This window comes from Corvus moneduloides, chromosome 3 (genome assembly GCF_009650955.1).
Source record: "Corvus moneduloides isolate bCorMon1 chromosome 3, bCorMon1.pri, whole genome shotgun sequence".
NCBI lineage: Eukaryota > Metazoa > Chordata > Aves > Passeriformes > Corvidae > Corvus > Corvus moneduloides.
The window spans coordinates 91208496-91222620 of NC_045478.1; the positions used below are offsets into that span (position 1 = coordinate 91208496).

General features: G+C 40.5%; 1 protein-coding gene across 1 annotated transcript in view; it reads left to right on the forward strand.

Annotated features, from left to right (window-relative positions):
- Window positions 1-14125, forward strand: part of GLP1R (glucagon like peptide 1 receptor) — an 82194-nt gene that overhangs the window by 52744 nt on the left and 15325 nt on the right. The window contains exons 6-8 of the mRNA XM_032102736.1: window positions 2198-2351; window positions 3816-3975; window positions 12489-12549. Of these exons, the coding sequence (XP_031958627.1) occupies window positions 2198-2351; window positions 3816-3975; window positions 12489-12549 (375 nt within the window). The remainder of the gene's footprint in view (window positions 1-2197; window positions 2352-3815; window positions 3976-12488; window positions 12550-14125) is intronic.

A 14125-nucleotide genomic window follows, 5' to 3' on the forward strand; every position in this document is an offset into this window, starting at 1 on the left:
GCTTCCAATTTCCAAAACTAAAATGATGCAACCCTTCTGATATTGTACCATACGTTTTAGCACTGTATTATCCCTTCTCCTTCCAGTGGAGAAGCATAGGTGGGAAATATCAAGGAAGTTTTAAAATGACTGCAGAAATCCAGAGACATGCTCACCCTCTGTGAATGCCATGTGATAATTATGATTTGTATGTGTTGTACCTGTGCTACTTTGGGACCTTTCTGAAAAAACACGAGATGGTCTTGAAGTCTCCAAATGTCTCCCAGGATAACTGTTTTCTCCTCATTTCACCCATCAATGACACTTCTTGAGTAATCTTAGCAGCCCAGGGTCACAGAGCACAACCATATACTTTTTGAATGAAGGAAGAAAGGATGTTTTCTGGCAGGGAACAAAGAGCAAGTTTGTCACCAAGGGCCGGTAGGAGAGAGGGAATTTGGATGCCCTGACTTTTGTGGGGTGATGCTTCAGCATTTTTTGCTTCAGCTGTGAAGCAGGGACTGGAGAAGTGAACGCAAGTGTGTGCTTCTCATTTTGAAAATGAGGTTCCAGGGTTGTGTTAGAGGTACCAAGAGTCTTGTTAAAACTATGCCATCAATCTGTTTTGTGTTCTCCTGTCTAAGTTGTTTATCAGGAGGCAACTTGGTCCTGGATTGCATGAACTACGAGACCTACCCCTATGTGAAATGCAGTTTCTGGATTCTGGCTGGAATCTCTGCTCTTCTCCCCAGAGCTGCTCAGCCTCAACAAATGGGGATCAAAATCTAGTTCAATGGCATGCAAATCTGATGGGCCTCTTTAAGTGCTTAGACTGCAGAATAACCTTTCTATTTGTCTTTAAAGATGATACAGCAGAGGAAACAGTTTCTCTCTAGAGTCCTAGTTTGCATCCTCCAGAAGAAATGGAAGGAAAATCTGTAATTTCAGTGGTGGAAGCTGAATTAGGCCCATAACTTCATGACTCAAACAATTTGAATAACTTGCATTGCCTGTAGCAAAAATAGTAACTACTTGCAACCTATTTTCTTCAATTGCCTAATTTACATAACTTTTTCAATCAGATTGAAATGTGTAGCAGTTCTGAAGGGTAGCAGCAAATGAATTTTGAGTTTAAGGAAAATAAATATTAATAATAGGTAAGTTTTGAAATAAATTGTGACTTAGAAGTCCCAAAAAACTACAAAAAATTCTATCTGACCTATGAAAAACAAGTTGTTCTTTAGTGCAAACCTCTAACTTTCAGACCAAGTCAATTTTTCTCCCAAAATTTATAGAGCTGTAAAAACCAGACATTTAAATTATACGTTCACTGAAACTTTTATTGGAATAATTGCTGATTACCGTATGTTACATCTATCTTTTAGCATCTTAAAAGTCATACCCAAAGTAACTTCCTTTGAAGTAAAGTGTGTACCCTTGCAGAGCTGGAAGAAAAATGTTTGTGAATAAGGCTGGTAAAATACTGGCAGCACTCTGCAACTGGATGCCATTTACATGACTGCAGTTACTTTTGCTATCCCTTAACATGCTTTTTTTGACAAGTAGCAATTTTATTGTCTTTGCAGTTGGCTGCTGAAGTTCAAGAGGATTTTTTCTTTGGTTTTTTTGTTTTCAATTCTTAATGCAGAGGTGAAAAATCTGTTCCTTTTACTTCTACAGAAAGTATGTACAATTCTCCCAGGAGGCAATTTGAATACAGATTTTTCTCTTGTTGTCAAGGGGTAATTTGCAGGTGGATGTTTTTTCATTGCGGGCTTGAGCACAGCCAGAAGCTGCACTGCACACCAGCCCTGAGCTTTGCCAAGGTAAACTTGTGCAGTGACATTGGGGTCAATTCGAAGCAATTAGCTTCAGCATTATGCAGAACTTGACTTTTTTAGTCCTTTCAGATAAGTCTTCTGAAAATGACTTTATTTTTACATTTTATAAGCTTTTGAAATATTTTTTTCTTAACACACCTATCTTCTTCCTTTCCCCAAACATTGGCTCTATGGGCTGAAGTTTTGAATGTGTTTTCCTTGATAGTATTTTCCTCCCAAAGGCAGTTTGAAATCCCTACAGCCATTCTCAAGTTATGGGGTTTTCCTCTGGTGCCTCCTGATTTCCTACAGGGCCTGTTGTTCCTTTCTCAGTCCTGTGTGTGATGTTGCATCTTTTATGTAGGTAGTGGATCATGACTAGATTTTTATTTTTACAGACATCTGCATTGCACGAGGAATTACATTCACCTGAACCTCTTCACCTCTTTTATCCTCCGGGCTATATCTGTTTTTATTAAAGACTCAGTGGTGAAGTGGATGTACAGCACAGCCACACAAGAGTACCAGTGGGAAGGACTTATAGCCTTCCAGGTAAGGGCAGACACTGTGGCCTTTCTCAGGATATTGGAGTCATCACTGTGGTGTGTTTGCATGACAGCAGGTCATGAACTTAATTCTTCAGCTGATGGCATGATATGTTTCTCTAACTGTGGGAAGTTTGCCCCCACTAGACAGAGGAACAAGAAAAAAAAAAAAATATATATATGTACACATATCTATATATATACATACACCAATGCCTGTATCTTCTTTCTGTGCTGAAGTTTCATTTCTTTCTAGCAATGACAAGAGGGCATTTATTTTCCTAAGCCAGCACCTTCTTGTGATAGAACTGTCCATCTGGTCTAATGACCAGATAAGTTGGTTGTTCTTGTTCATCTCTATATAATCTCTTGGTGACAGGAAAAAAAGGAAGCATCTGATTAAAATGTGAATTTGAAAGCGTTTGAAAAGCTTTAGAGGAACAGGCTAATTAATACTTCTAATTGATGAGAGAGGATATACAACTCTTTTGTAAATATGATGAAAGTGTGCCCTTCCCCATTTGGATTTGGAATGCAAAATGCACTTGAATCCTCGAAGAAAGGTAGCTTTATTATCTGTATAGCCCTTGTAATTCTAAAACATGGATATGGCATTTACTGCTGCAGTACAGGGTTGGAGCTGTAAAGGGAAACTCTCCTGATGCATCCTTAGTACCATCCTTTTCTGACACTGCCTAAGGCAGAAGTGCTAAAACAACTTAGTCAATCTCATATGATGGTTGATTTTTGTTTTTTTCTCCTCTGCAATGTATCGGTTGCCAGAAAATAGCATTGTAAAACACAAATGGTTTGGAAATATTTGTATTGGATTGTCAGTCATTTCTTCTTTCCAAAAAGCATAGACTTTATGATTTTACACACGGTTTACTCAAAGTGGTTTCATCAGGTCTGATGGATATATTAATTAGGTAATGGGTTTTCATACTTATCTAAAGCCCTGCTGATCACCTCTGTAATTTATCAGCAATGAGAGAATTTGCACTTAATGGGGTGCACTGGGCAACATTGCTGTTCTATGAAAATATCCTTTGCTTTGGCAAATAGTCAACCCTATGGCATCCACTCTTTTCTTTTTAATAGAGAAATGCTCAACTGCAGAATAGAGTATCAAGGAAAGGGAAAGATTCACTGACTGTGGTTGACCGAGTACCTTTCACTTGTTCTTTCATCTGTATTTGTGCTTTTCAAAATATAATCCATTGCTTATTGAGGAGAAAATACAGAACATGTACTTATTTTTTTTAAAGGAGTAATGCTGTTGAAAGCATCTGTCTGCTGTGTATAGCACCTAGTACCGGCTTCTGCCCCTTCAGTAATAAAATACATGATTAGTTTAGCAAGCTTTTTTTTGAGCAGCAAGAGTAGGAAAGAGAACCAGTCTTTTGGGTTAATATATTTTGATTCTCAGTCTCTGTTGCATTAATTTGGGCTGTGCTTTGTTCCATCACAGGAATCACTCAGCTGCCGTTTGGTGTTTGTGATGATGCAGTATTGTGTGGCTGCAAACTACTACTGGCTGCTGGTGGAAGGCATGTACCTGTACACACTGCTGGTACTTTCGGTCTTCTCTGAGCAGAGGATTTTCCGCCTTTATCTCTGCATTGGCTGGGGTGAGTTGATTTTTCCATTTGTCCGCCTGTGGCTGCACTGGCAGATGTATAACAGGAAAAGTCGTGTGTCTGTCCTAGTTCTGCCCAACTTAAGTCCTGCACTCTGCATTCCCTTTTTGTTCCCAGTCCCTTACCTTGTTTGAGCTGGAGGGTGTGCTCACAGCTCCAGGATGCTCATGGCACAGAGGCTGTGGGACACTGCAGAAACTCACCAAACCAGTGGCAAACTACTTTTCCTGCAGGACATCAGCTTCCCAGAACACATTATGTGTGGGTGGTTCCAGCTGGGTGTGGAGTTTTCTGGGCTGCCCTGCTTCATCTCCTGAAAGTTTCCCGCTGCTTTTAAAGACATCTTAACTACTTGTGGTGCAAAATAGCAATGATGCTTTGCATCTGGGCAAGGACAACAGTAGAGAAATGGTGGCAGCATGAGGTAGGGTGATGCAAAGGGGCTGATGAACAAGGGGGTGCTAGCTGGGAGTTGTCAGGTTGGCTAAGTGGGCAGTGCAGGTCAAATAGGGATTTTCTGGGAAAAAATGGTCAGGGTGCATGTGCCATGGGCATGTGTGTGCTTGAAATCAAGGACTGTGATGCCCTGAAATCAGTTGGTTGAGCAAAGGTCACCTTCTGTAGAAATGCTAAAGCTTTCTTTCACTGTACAGCTCACCTGAAAATACATTACAGTTTGGGATGAATCCTAGTTTTGGAGTGATCTTGCATGTACTTTTATTGCATTCTCTCCCTTCCTCTTCACTACCCTCCCCTTTTGGTGGAATCAGGCCACTTTTGGAAAGATGAAAGTAAATCCAAGTAAATACTACAAGTGCCTTCACAGATGCTCATTTGAACATTTAAATTGCTTTGACTCTCCTCCTCTCTTTATGGATTTCATTTGTGACTATTTTAGCAAATTAGTTCACTGGAAAAAAGGATATAAATGTCTTACTGTAAATTACCCAATTCTACAGAAAATCAATATATAAGGAGGAAAGGCTTTTGGACATATTGATAGGATTAAATATATAAATGCAAATAATAGCAGTTTCCTCTTGGAGTTTTATTTAAAGTTCTACATCTTCCATATTCTTTTATCTTGGGCATGCAGCAAAAGCAGCACCATTTTGTATAACATTTGAACTATATATGTTTTAATCAGACCCTCAATTCAATTTAAAAAAAGGGGGAGAGGGAGCTATCCTGAAGCACTGACTGAGGTCATGAAAGGAAATGGAAAAGAAATTAGAACAAAATTATATCTAGTCAAATCCTGAGGGGATCGTGTTCTTTTGTAAGAAAGGGTTAGGCTGCTTTTGGTCTGAATCACTTTTATTTAGAGTTTGTCTCCTGCAAAAGAAGGCAGAAACAGGTGATAATTATTTTGGTTTTGTTCTTCCTTTACAAAGCTTGTTTTACTCTTGTATATTGAATTTCTGGATGAGTTTGTGGAAATGAGCAGCAATGCAAGAACTTGGTACTAGATATAAGGGTTTCATCCAAGCTTTCTAGAAAAGCTCTGTCCGTGCCATTCAGTTGTTATCTGTACAGTTTCTTGCTCTTCCATATGTGTCTGCATGTGCAAACCTTGCCAATGATTCTCCACCTTCAAATGGAGAAGCATCTGCTATTTCAGTGCTCCCAGATTAGTTACACCAGATAACACTTTCATCTCTTACTGGGGGGAGGATACGAAGATTTTTCCCTTTCTTTCTGCTTCTTCATTGGTGGTTCCATTTTTTGGGTGCTCAAGTCCCTCACCAGGTGACTTTCTGCTGTAGGCAATGCTCAGAAGATTTTGATTTAATTTGATTTTTGAGCTGCGTGATAGCCTCAGTGTAATGCTGAGGCTTCAAAGAGAGACAGGAGGCTCCTGTTTGAACCGAGAGTGTTCTTCTCTTTGAAATAATTAATCAACTGTAAAAAAAAAAGTGGAACAAAAATAAAACATTTATTTGTTTGTCGGAGCTGATTTGATGTTCTGACCCTTTGTTCTATTAATGAGTTGTCTTCTTACAGGATGATTTTTTAACTTGTTCATTTCTCATCATTTGATGAATATTTATGTATACAAATTTTATACTTGAATTGCTCAAAAACATAGTCACTTCATGTTGTTATTTCTTACAATCATAACTGAAGTCTGTGAGCACTCAGACATACCAGAGTCTGCTCTCCTGAATTCCAGGGTACTGAGCTTGATGTGCACCCTCCTCACTGCCCTAAGGATCTTGAATTCCACCATCTCATGGTCACTGCAGCTAAGGCTGCCCTTGAGCTTCACATTCCCCACCAGCTCCTCCTTGTTGGTGAGAACAAGGTCCAGCATGGCACCTCTCCTCACTGGCTTCTCTGTCACTTGGAGAAGGAAATTATCATCAGTGTGATCCAGGAAACTCTGGGATTTCTTATGCCCTGCTGTGTTGTCCCTCCAGCAGGTATCAGAGTGGTTGAAGTCCCCCAGGAGGATCAGGGTTTGCCGCTGCGAGGCTGCTCCTGTCTGGCCACAGAAGGGCTTCCTGCTCAGGCAGCCCACGAGAGACCCCCCTATAATGTCACTTGTGCCTGTCCTCCCTTTAATCCTGACCCATAAGCTCCTAGTCAGCTCCTCATCCATCCCCAGGTGGAACTCCATGCATTCCTGCTGCCATTGATGTACCTGGTGAAATGCCCTCCTGCTCTCCCCTGCCTGGCCTTCCTGAAGAGCCTGTGGCATTCTGTTCCAACACACCAGTGAGGAGCTATCCCACCATGTCTCTGTAATGCCAATGAGATCATAGCAGGTACTGGCACTGGCATCCAACTGGTAGGAGTGGGGTAGATTAAGGATCCCCTTCCCCAGCAACTTTAGTTTAAAGCCCTCTTCCCAGGCTTGGCAAGCCTATGACTAAAGGTTCTCATTTCTTTCTCTGTCAGATGCATCCCACAGTAGACCAATTGTTCCAAGATATTCCAAATACATTTTTTGCTATATGATAATACTAGGTCAGTTCTGAAGTCAGTTATTAGACAGTAGTCCATTTATTATGAGTCCAAATGAGCAATTACTCTTTGCTTTTGAAGTGTTTATAAAGGTAAAAGTCTGTTTATCTTATGTTACTGTACTTAACAACACCTAGAAGTTATAAAATCTTGATAGACCTATGGAAACTAATATAGTTTCATAAATTGGGAGTCATTTATACTGACATCATGTATATTGATAGGATTCTATAAACCTTCCCTATTACTTGTGAGGTAACTGTATTCCTAATGGCCACTTCCTTGCTGAGATTTCATGCCATACTAGACTTTGAGATGGCAGTGTTGCATTTTTCCTATTTCATTTAATGTTGGATATGTCCTGCTTATGTCTTCTATTTCTTTGTCAAAGCAGACTTTCATACATTTGTGTCAACCTTAAGTTCCACATATCTTACTACAAAAACAATTGTCTAGTCCATTTTCAATGCTGATGGAGGGAAAAAAAGGCAAAACCACTTAGCAGCATCAAACCCCCCAAATTTTTAATAGGCTAATGGACAAGCAGGTAGGTGAGAGGCTTCCTTCACTCTGGGGGTCAGCACAACAGCAGCTAAAACAGATGTTGATTCACGCAGTCATTTATGCTTGCAGAAAAGAGAATCTGTTGCTGCACACTGTTGGTACCTGGTGCTTCCTTGAGAAATCCTTGCCCATGGATCTCACTTTCTAGAGAGAAGAAAACACATTTGTAAGAAGGGGGTGAAAACGCCCAACCTAACTACAGGGATCAGGATCATTACTTTTTTGTTTTGTTTGTTTCTCACTATGTGCAGACTGGTCTGAGTCAGTGTCCAGGACACCAACCCAGCGTTCATCATGTCTGAGCCCAAGGGAGGAGTTGCTGAGCCTGACTTTGACTCTCAGCTATCAGTGCTGTACTAAGTAGTCTCTGGAGAAGAGCAGTTTGTACTGTAATGCTGCAGTATCAGCAGATTTTAGTGGAAAAGGGACCTGTTCACATTTAGGAGTAGGGAGGAGGGAAGGGGGAAACAACAGGAACATCCTACAGTGACTCTGAGTGACATCCAGACGGGAAGAATGACAGGAGAACATTTTCAGCACTCAAGGCTAAGAAGAAAATGCTAATAAACAGCTAAATATTCTCTGAGCTGCTGTGGCAATTTTACACCTAGTTGCACTTGCAGCAGGAAAATTGCCATAAAAAATAAATAATCTGCTTCCTTCCAAGCTTTGGCAATCCAAAGTTGCTCTAAGGAAGAATACTTTGAGGAATGAAGCTATTAAAAGCAGGAATCCTGGCTAGGGCATCAAAATCTACATCCTGATTGCAAGGAAGATCTGACTGGAACAGAGCCAGTAAGAAACCTTCTTTTAGAAGCCCAGTATGAGCTCACTGTAGCAAAGGATGCATTCGTTGCACTGACCTTCTTTTCTGTTTTCAAATGAAAACTGTGTTTCAGAGAAGGATGTAAAAATAGATTTTGTATCCAGACTGATCTTGGTAGGAAGTACATGTCAGGAATTCCACTTAGTTGTCTTCACTCTGTCTTCTAGATTCAACTCTTTTGTGTTTTTCCTTACTTCAGAAGAAAAACAATGTTCCATCTTTTCTTCTCACATCTTTAGTGCTTTTACTCTTTGTAAATCTACTAATATTTGTTTTTCATTTCTTTCAGTTCCTCATCACATCATTCTTGCATTCATTCATCAATCAGTTGATCAAGTCAAAGTTTCTTGGATGCTTTCTGAGAGAAAGAGGAATGGAATTGTTCTGACAGCAGTAGAGTCCTTCTGGTTTGTGTGCCTGATTGTCTAAGAGGTTTAACTTACCGCATGTGGAAACAAGGGATGTCAGGTTACAGCTGAGTTACTGAAAACAGTCCTAAAATGCTGTATTCAGAGTATGTCCTTCTTTAAGTGTTTCAGCAGGATGGCAGTGCTTTGGTCCTACAGAGACAAATTTACTTCAGGAAGAAGTAAATTGCCGATTAGGGATGTGAGGCATGTGAGCATGAGGGGAGCCTCTCTTGCTCCTCATGCCTTCCCTGAAATTGCCTCTATGTAAAGAGAGGTACAATGCAAAGCTGCAAATACAGTGTGTCTGAATGGAATGGAATGGAAACTTGCTTGCACGTGGAGGTAAGGGAAAGAAGATGGCATGGAATAGCACCACCTGCTGACACCTCTCATGGTAACGGGGACTTCGTGGGTTCCAGAACACACCTGAGCTTTTCTGTTTTGTTACCAAAACATCTCAGACCCGTTAAATGAAGAGACAAGCTGCTATCAGCACATGGTAACTTCCATTAGCAGCCCCAGGAATTTCTTGCCCCTCTCGTTAGGGATGGTGGAGTATTCTGAAAACATCAGCCTGTGCAGATTTTCTCAAAATTTCGTTCTCTTACCTACCCCATCCTTTGGTCATTCTGAAAAATGACTGGTTTTCCAACTTTTTTTTTCTTACTGTGGAGGCATCTGGCCAGGTGTAAAATATATAAGCTAGAGTGAAACTAAGTAGGTCGTGCTGCTTATTTATGCAGTGGTGTGTTAAGATGTTGATTTGGCAGTTCCATTACTTTCTCATAATCCATAATATGTATTATTATTGCAGCCTATAATTCAGATGCCCAGTCATTTGAAGTTGAACTTTATTAGCTGAGCTGTCAGCACGCTTATTTCCTGGTATACTTGACAGATTTCATAATCACCATGTAGTGTTCAAAGATTTTGGGTCAGCTATCAGCCTGCAAGAATAACTTTGCAGAGTTTATCATGAGCAGGCTGTTGCAGTTTCTGGCATCTTCAGAGTGATGCAGTACAGAAGAAAAAGTAGATATTACCACTTCCAGAATTCAGAGACCTTTCTCTGGTCAGTTCGTCTAGGAGAAGATCAATCTCAGAGCTTTCTGTATGACAAAAAAGCAAAACCAGAAAGAGTTCAGCCTACACCTTAAATAAATGCATGTTATAAATGAGTGCAGTTTTTTTCTTGGATATCTGATATACTTCGAATAACAGCCGCAGGAGAAAGAAGGGTGGGACTGAAACTCAAATGCACCAAAAGTGTTGTGTTGGAAGCCCATGGCTGGAATACAGCACTGATTCTGTTAATGAAACATAGTCATCTGTGGTGTTTATTCAAGGAGTTGTACATGGTTTATGTTCACTGTCTGCTCAAACCAGACAGAATTCTGACCGAGTGAAGTAGCCAGAATTATATATGCATTTATATAGGCTAATTAGATATCAAGATTGTTAATTAGTCATTGGAGAGTCTCAGTGATCCTTGCAAACTGCAGCTATTGCAGAGATGCTTCAAACTTGCTCGTATGCTGTTATGGAATGGCTTCTACAAGCTTGAAGTGAATTAGGGAATGTTCTTGGGGCAGTCTCCTCTTCAGATCTTCACTAGGGCTTTGGAAAGCTGCATGTATTCCCATTTGCTGGGACTGTGTCCCAGACAGTCTCCAGAGCCACCCATTTCTCAGGACCAGGCTTTGTGAATTTGGTAGATGTCAGGTGGTATCCATGTAGTAAGGTTTGAACATCAGTGCAAACTCATGTGTGTATTGCACTGTTAAGTCTTGGTGTCTCAGACTAAAATGTGCATTGCCAGCATGGAAAATAGTGTGACTGATGGTGCTGCAATACCAAGACACCAGTGGTGTGCATCACAAGTGGGAGTGGGCAGAGAATGTTGAACAAGTTGCTTTATATGTGCTGCCTGTTAATTTGTATAATATTTGTATAGCTGATGCAATTCTATTATACCAGCCTCCCTCTAGTTAGGCTCTTTTGAAATACAGTGTTAATAATACATTTTCAATTCAAATGTTAAGTAATTTGATTAAACATGGAGAGATTTCTGATGTATCCAGAAGACAGAGATAACCTACAAATCATTATTGTTATCACTTGATCTATCAAATGATATATCCACAGACATACAGCCTTTGTGCTCTCAGTGTTCATATCTTATCCTGTAGGTTTCATATTAAGATGTCTAAATGCTCAGCAAAATCAAGAAAGGAATAATTCAAACTATAATTTGTTTCTGTGAATCAAAGTCTCATTTGGTTTGGAAGTGGTGTGCAATGAGCCTGTTCTTATTCTCTTTACATTACTGTCAAGGCAGTATAGAGTTTTTTGGTAACTTTGCTCCCAAAATACTGTGTATTCTCAGTATCAAACACGTCCATGGAACATGGTAGCTGTTTGCCCAAGTAATCTCTACTCAATTCATTATCTTTGCTATTATTCTAATTACTGGTATTCTTTCCTTGCTGCTCTTTATTCTCTCTTTTTTTTATTATTAACTGATTAAGGAGAATATTGTTATTCTGTGTCTGTAGTATTTAACTGTTCTGATAGCAGAGAAATTCTACAGTACAACAAAAGAGAAGGTTTTTTACTGATAAAACCCAGAAATGATACTGCTTGAGGTGTTCAGACTGCGAGAGATCACCAGTTTCCCTGTGGCTTCTGCTGCCATGAACTGTGGATTTGCCCTGTGCAGAACTTAACTGCTGCAGCCTGATGTTCTTATGGTCCCTTGCTTTACTGGTTCTTAAGAATAAAGTAACAAAGTACACTAAATGTTGCTCTTTCTGTACAATGCACATGCAGCATCAGACACTGTCCAAGGATGAATTAGACCATCTTGGTCTATCCTCTGGCACAAATTCCTCATCCTGCCTTTTGAGTCACAACCTGCTTTTCTTCCTTGTGCGCTTTTTTAACATTCTCTGTACTGAGTATTGGTTGGTAGATGAACTTCAAAACTACTTTTGTGATCTAGGCTCTTCATAAATGAAAGAAATTAATTAGAGAGCCTTTGACACTGTAAAGCAGGTAATGAGTGCTAGCTTACTTGGCTTGTCTCTCTGCCCTTTACACCCCAGCTGAACTGACCAGCTGTAGCCCATGCACTGACAGGTGAGGGTAGGGCCAAGCCTCTCCTCACTGCCACAGCTTCGTCTGCTGTCTATGCTGCAGCCAGTCAAGTCCACGCCAGTACCATAGCCAGAACTGGGACTTCTATGGGTGGGGAGAACACATGTGGGTGTGCCCACATTCCCTCTGCCATGGGGGGCTTGTGGGGCTGGGTGTGCTCCAGCCTCGACACCAGCAGACAGCCTGAGCTTGGTCCTGCTTGACTACAGTGGGTGACCCACAGGCAGAAATATGGACACAAAGGTTTTGGTCAGAGCACACTGCACCCCTCTCTAGCATGAGTACAGAGGCTAGTAGAGCTTCCAGAAATTAAATTCCTTTGGCCCCTCTGTGAAAATATCCACAGAATAAGTGGTGAATGCCTGTTATGGGGCAGTTGTGTTGTTCATTTTTCACGCCTGTTGGGAACTAGGTGGGAGCCCACTAGTTCTGTTCATGGCCATCTGTGTTGGATAGGAGCTGCAACCCTGACACCCGCTAATTATGTTGCTCATCATTATGGGGGAGGCAGGGGGAGTTGTTCTCCTCTCTGCTTTTTCCAGTCTCAGTGTCAATGTCAGCCTTGTCTCCTCTCTTTTCAGGTGTGCCAATGCTGTTTGTTATCCTCTGGGGAACTGTCAAGTACCTTTATGAAGATGAGGGGTTGGTTTCGTTCTGATTTTTATCGCTATCTCATTTGTGCTGTATGTGTGCACCAGCAGGTCATTGTTTGCTTTCTGTTCAGTGTGGTTTGCTTTGGCAATGTGCTGAAACATCACATAATTGCTTCTGTTTTGTCTGAAGGTCTTGCATAACATTTCAGAAAGGAGCATATGTTTTTTTCTATCAGAATTTTCTGCATGTCTGAATGAATCTATTCTTTTGCAGGTCAAGGAAAGGTATGTTTTGTTTTTCTGTACTTACAGTATCAACAATAGAAGTCATCATACCCAACCAAGACCATTCCTGATACTGTGCCTTTGGCAGTAGCCTTTACAGTTGTTTCAGAGGAAGGCAGCAACCTCCCACAGGATTCTGCCTGTGATTTGTAGTGATTAGCCTATGCCCAGCAGCAGAGAAGTGATTGCCTTTTCTTGTTTAAGCTCCCATTATTTAGATTTTCTTAAAATAAAGGCGCATTCTCTGTCTACTTATGTTAGTCTTGCTGGAGTCAACTATGTCACGCATGAGACCGCTGTAGAACACTAAATACTTTTTGTCCATTTTTACCATGGTGGCTGTTCAGAAAAAAATTACCTTGGTATATGCTTTATATACCAAATAGCATTGTAGTTTGTTGGGGTTTTTTTGATTTTAAAAAAACAAACAAAAGGAAGGAAAGTGGCTTCTTCTTAGAAACAGTGGCTGCCTAGAAATATTTGGGTAGCTTGCTTTGTGATGAAAGAAATAAATTTATGCTCTTTCATTTTTATTATTAACTTATTATTTAATGGGTTTTCCTCTTAGTTTCCAAACTATCCAGCCAGCACTTTTCTAGAGGATTTTTTTTTCTTTTCTTTTTTCTCCCAGGCAGAATCATTGCTGGAGAGATGCTGCAATGTGAAAATTCAGTTTAGTCAAAGCTACCCCCCAGACTGTTTTCTGGTGTTTGTGAGTATTAAGAACCAGCTTTTTTGTGTGTGTTCCTCATAGTACTGAACCAGTTCAGTCAAAACGGCCTTTTCTGGCTTAAGCAATGCTAGGATTTTTTGACTTTCCTTTTCAAGGCTGACTTGATGATATTCTGTAGCAAGATTGTGGCTGTACTGATGTACTGCAAGTTTTGTTGACATTATCAGAATAGGTGTAAAGACCATGCAGCCTCCAAACAGGCGACGTTGCATGGGCATATCTTCCTACTGATGTAGAAAATGTATTCAAAGTGCTCATGCTGAGCCACTCACATTATGTGGTGCTCAGAGTTGATTTATGTTTTCTGTTAAGGAAAACTGTCACTCACTGCCTTCAGCAGACCTTAAAAGGGGCAATTTTGCACATTATTGAATTTTCTAAATCTTGTCTAAATATTTGTAAAATACAGCAATAAATAACCACATGCAGCAGCTGCTCTGAAAGGCAAGATTTCTGTGCCTTGGGCAGGCATTTGCTGGAGCAGCCAGGGGTATCTTTCATGCTGTTTGCCATAGCTCTGTCACCATGCAGCAGGCTGTAAATTTCATTTGTGATTTAACTACTTCCCTAGCTGTGAAGAATAACTGGAAATAGATGTGGTCAGGGC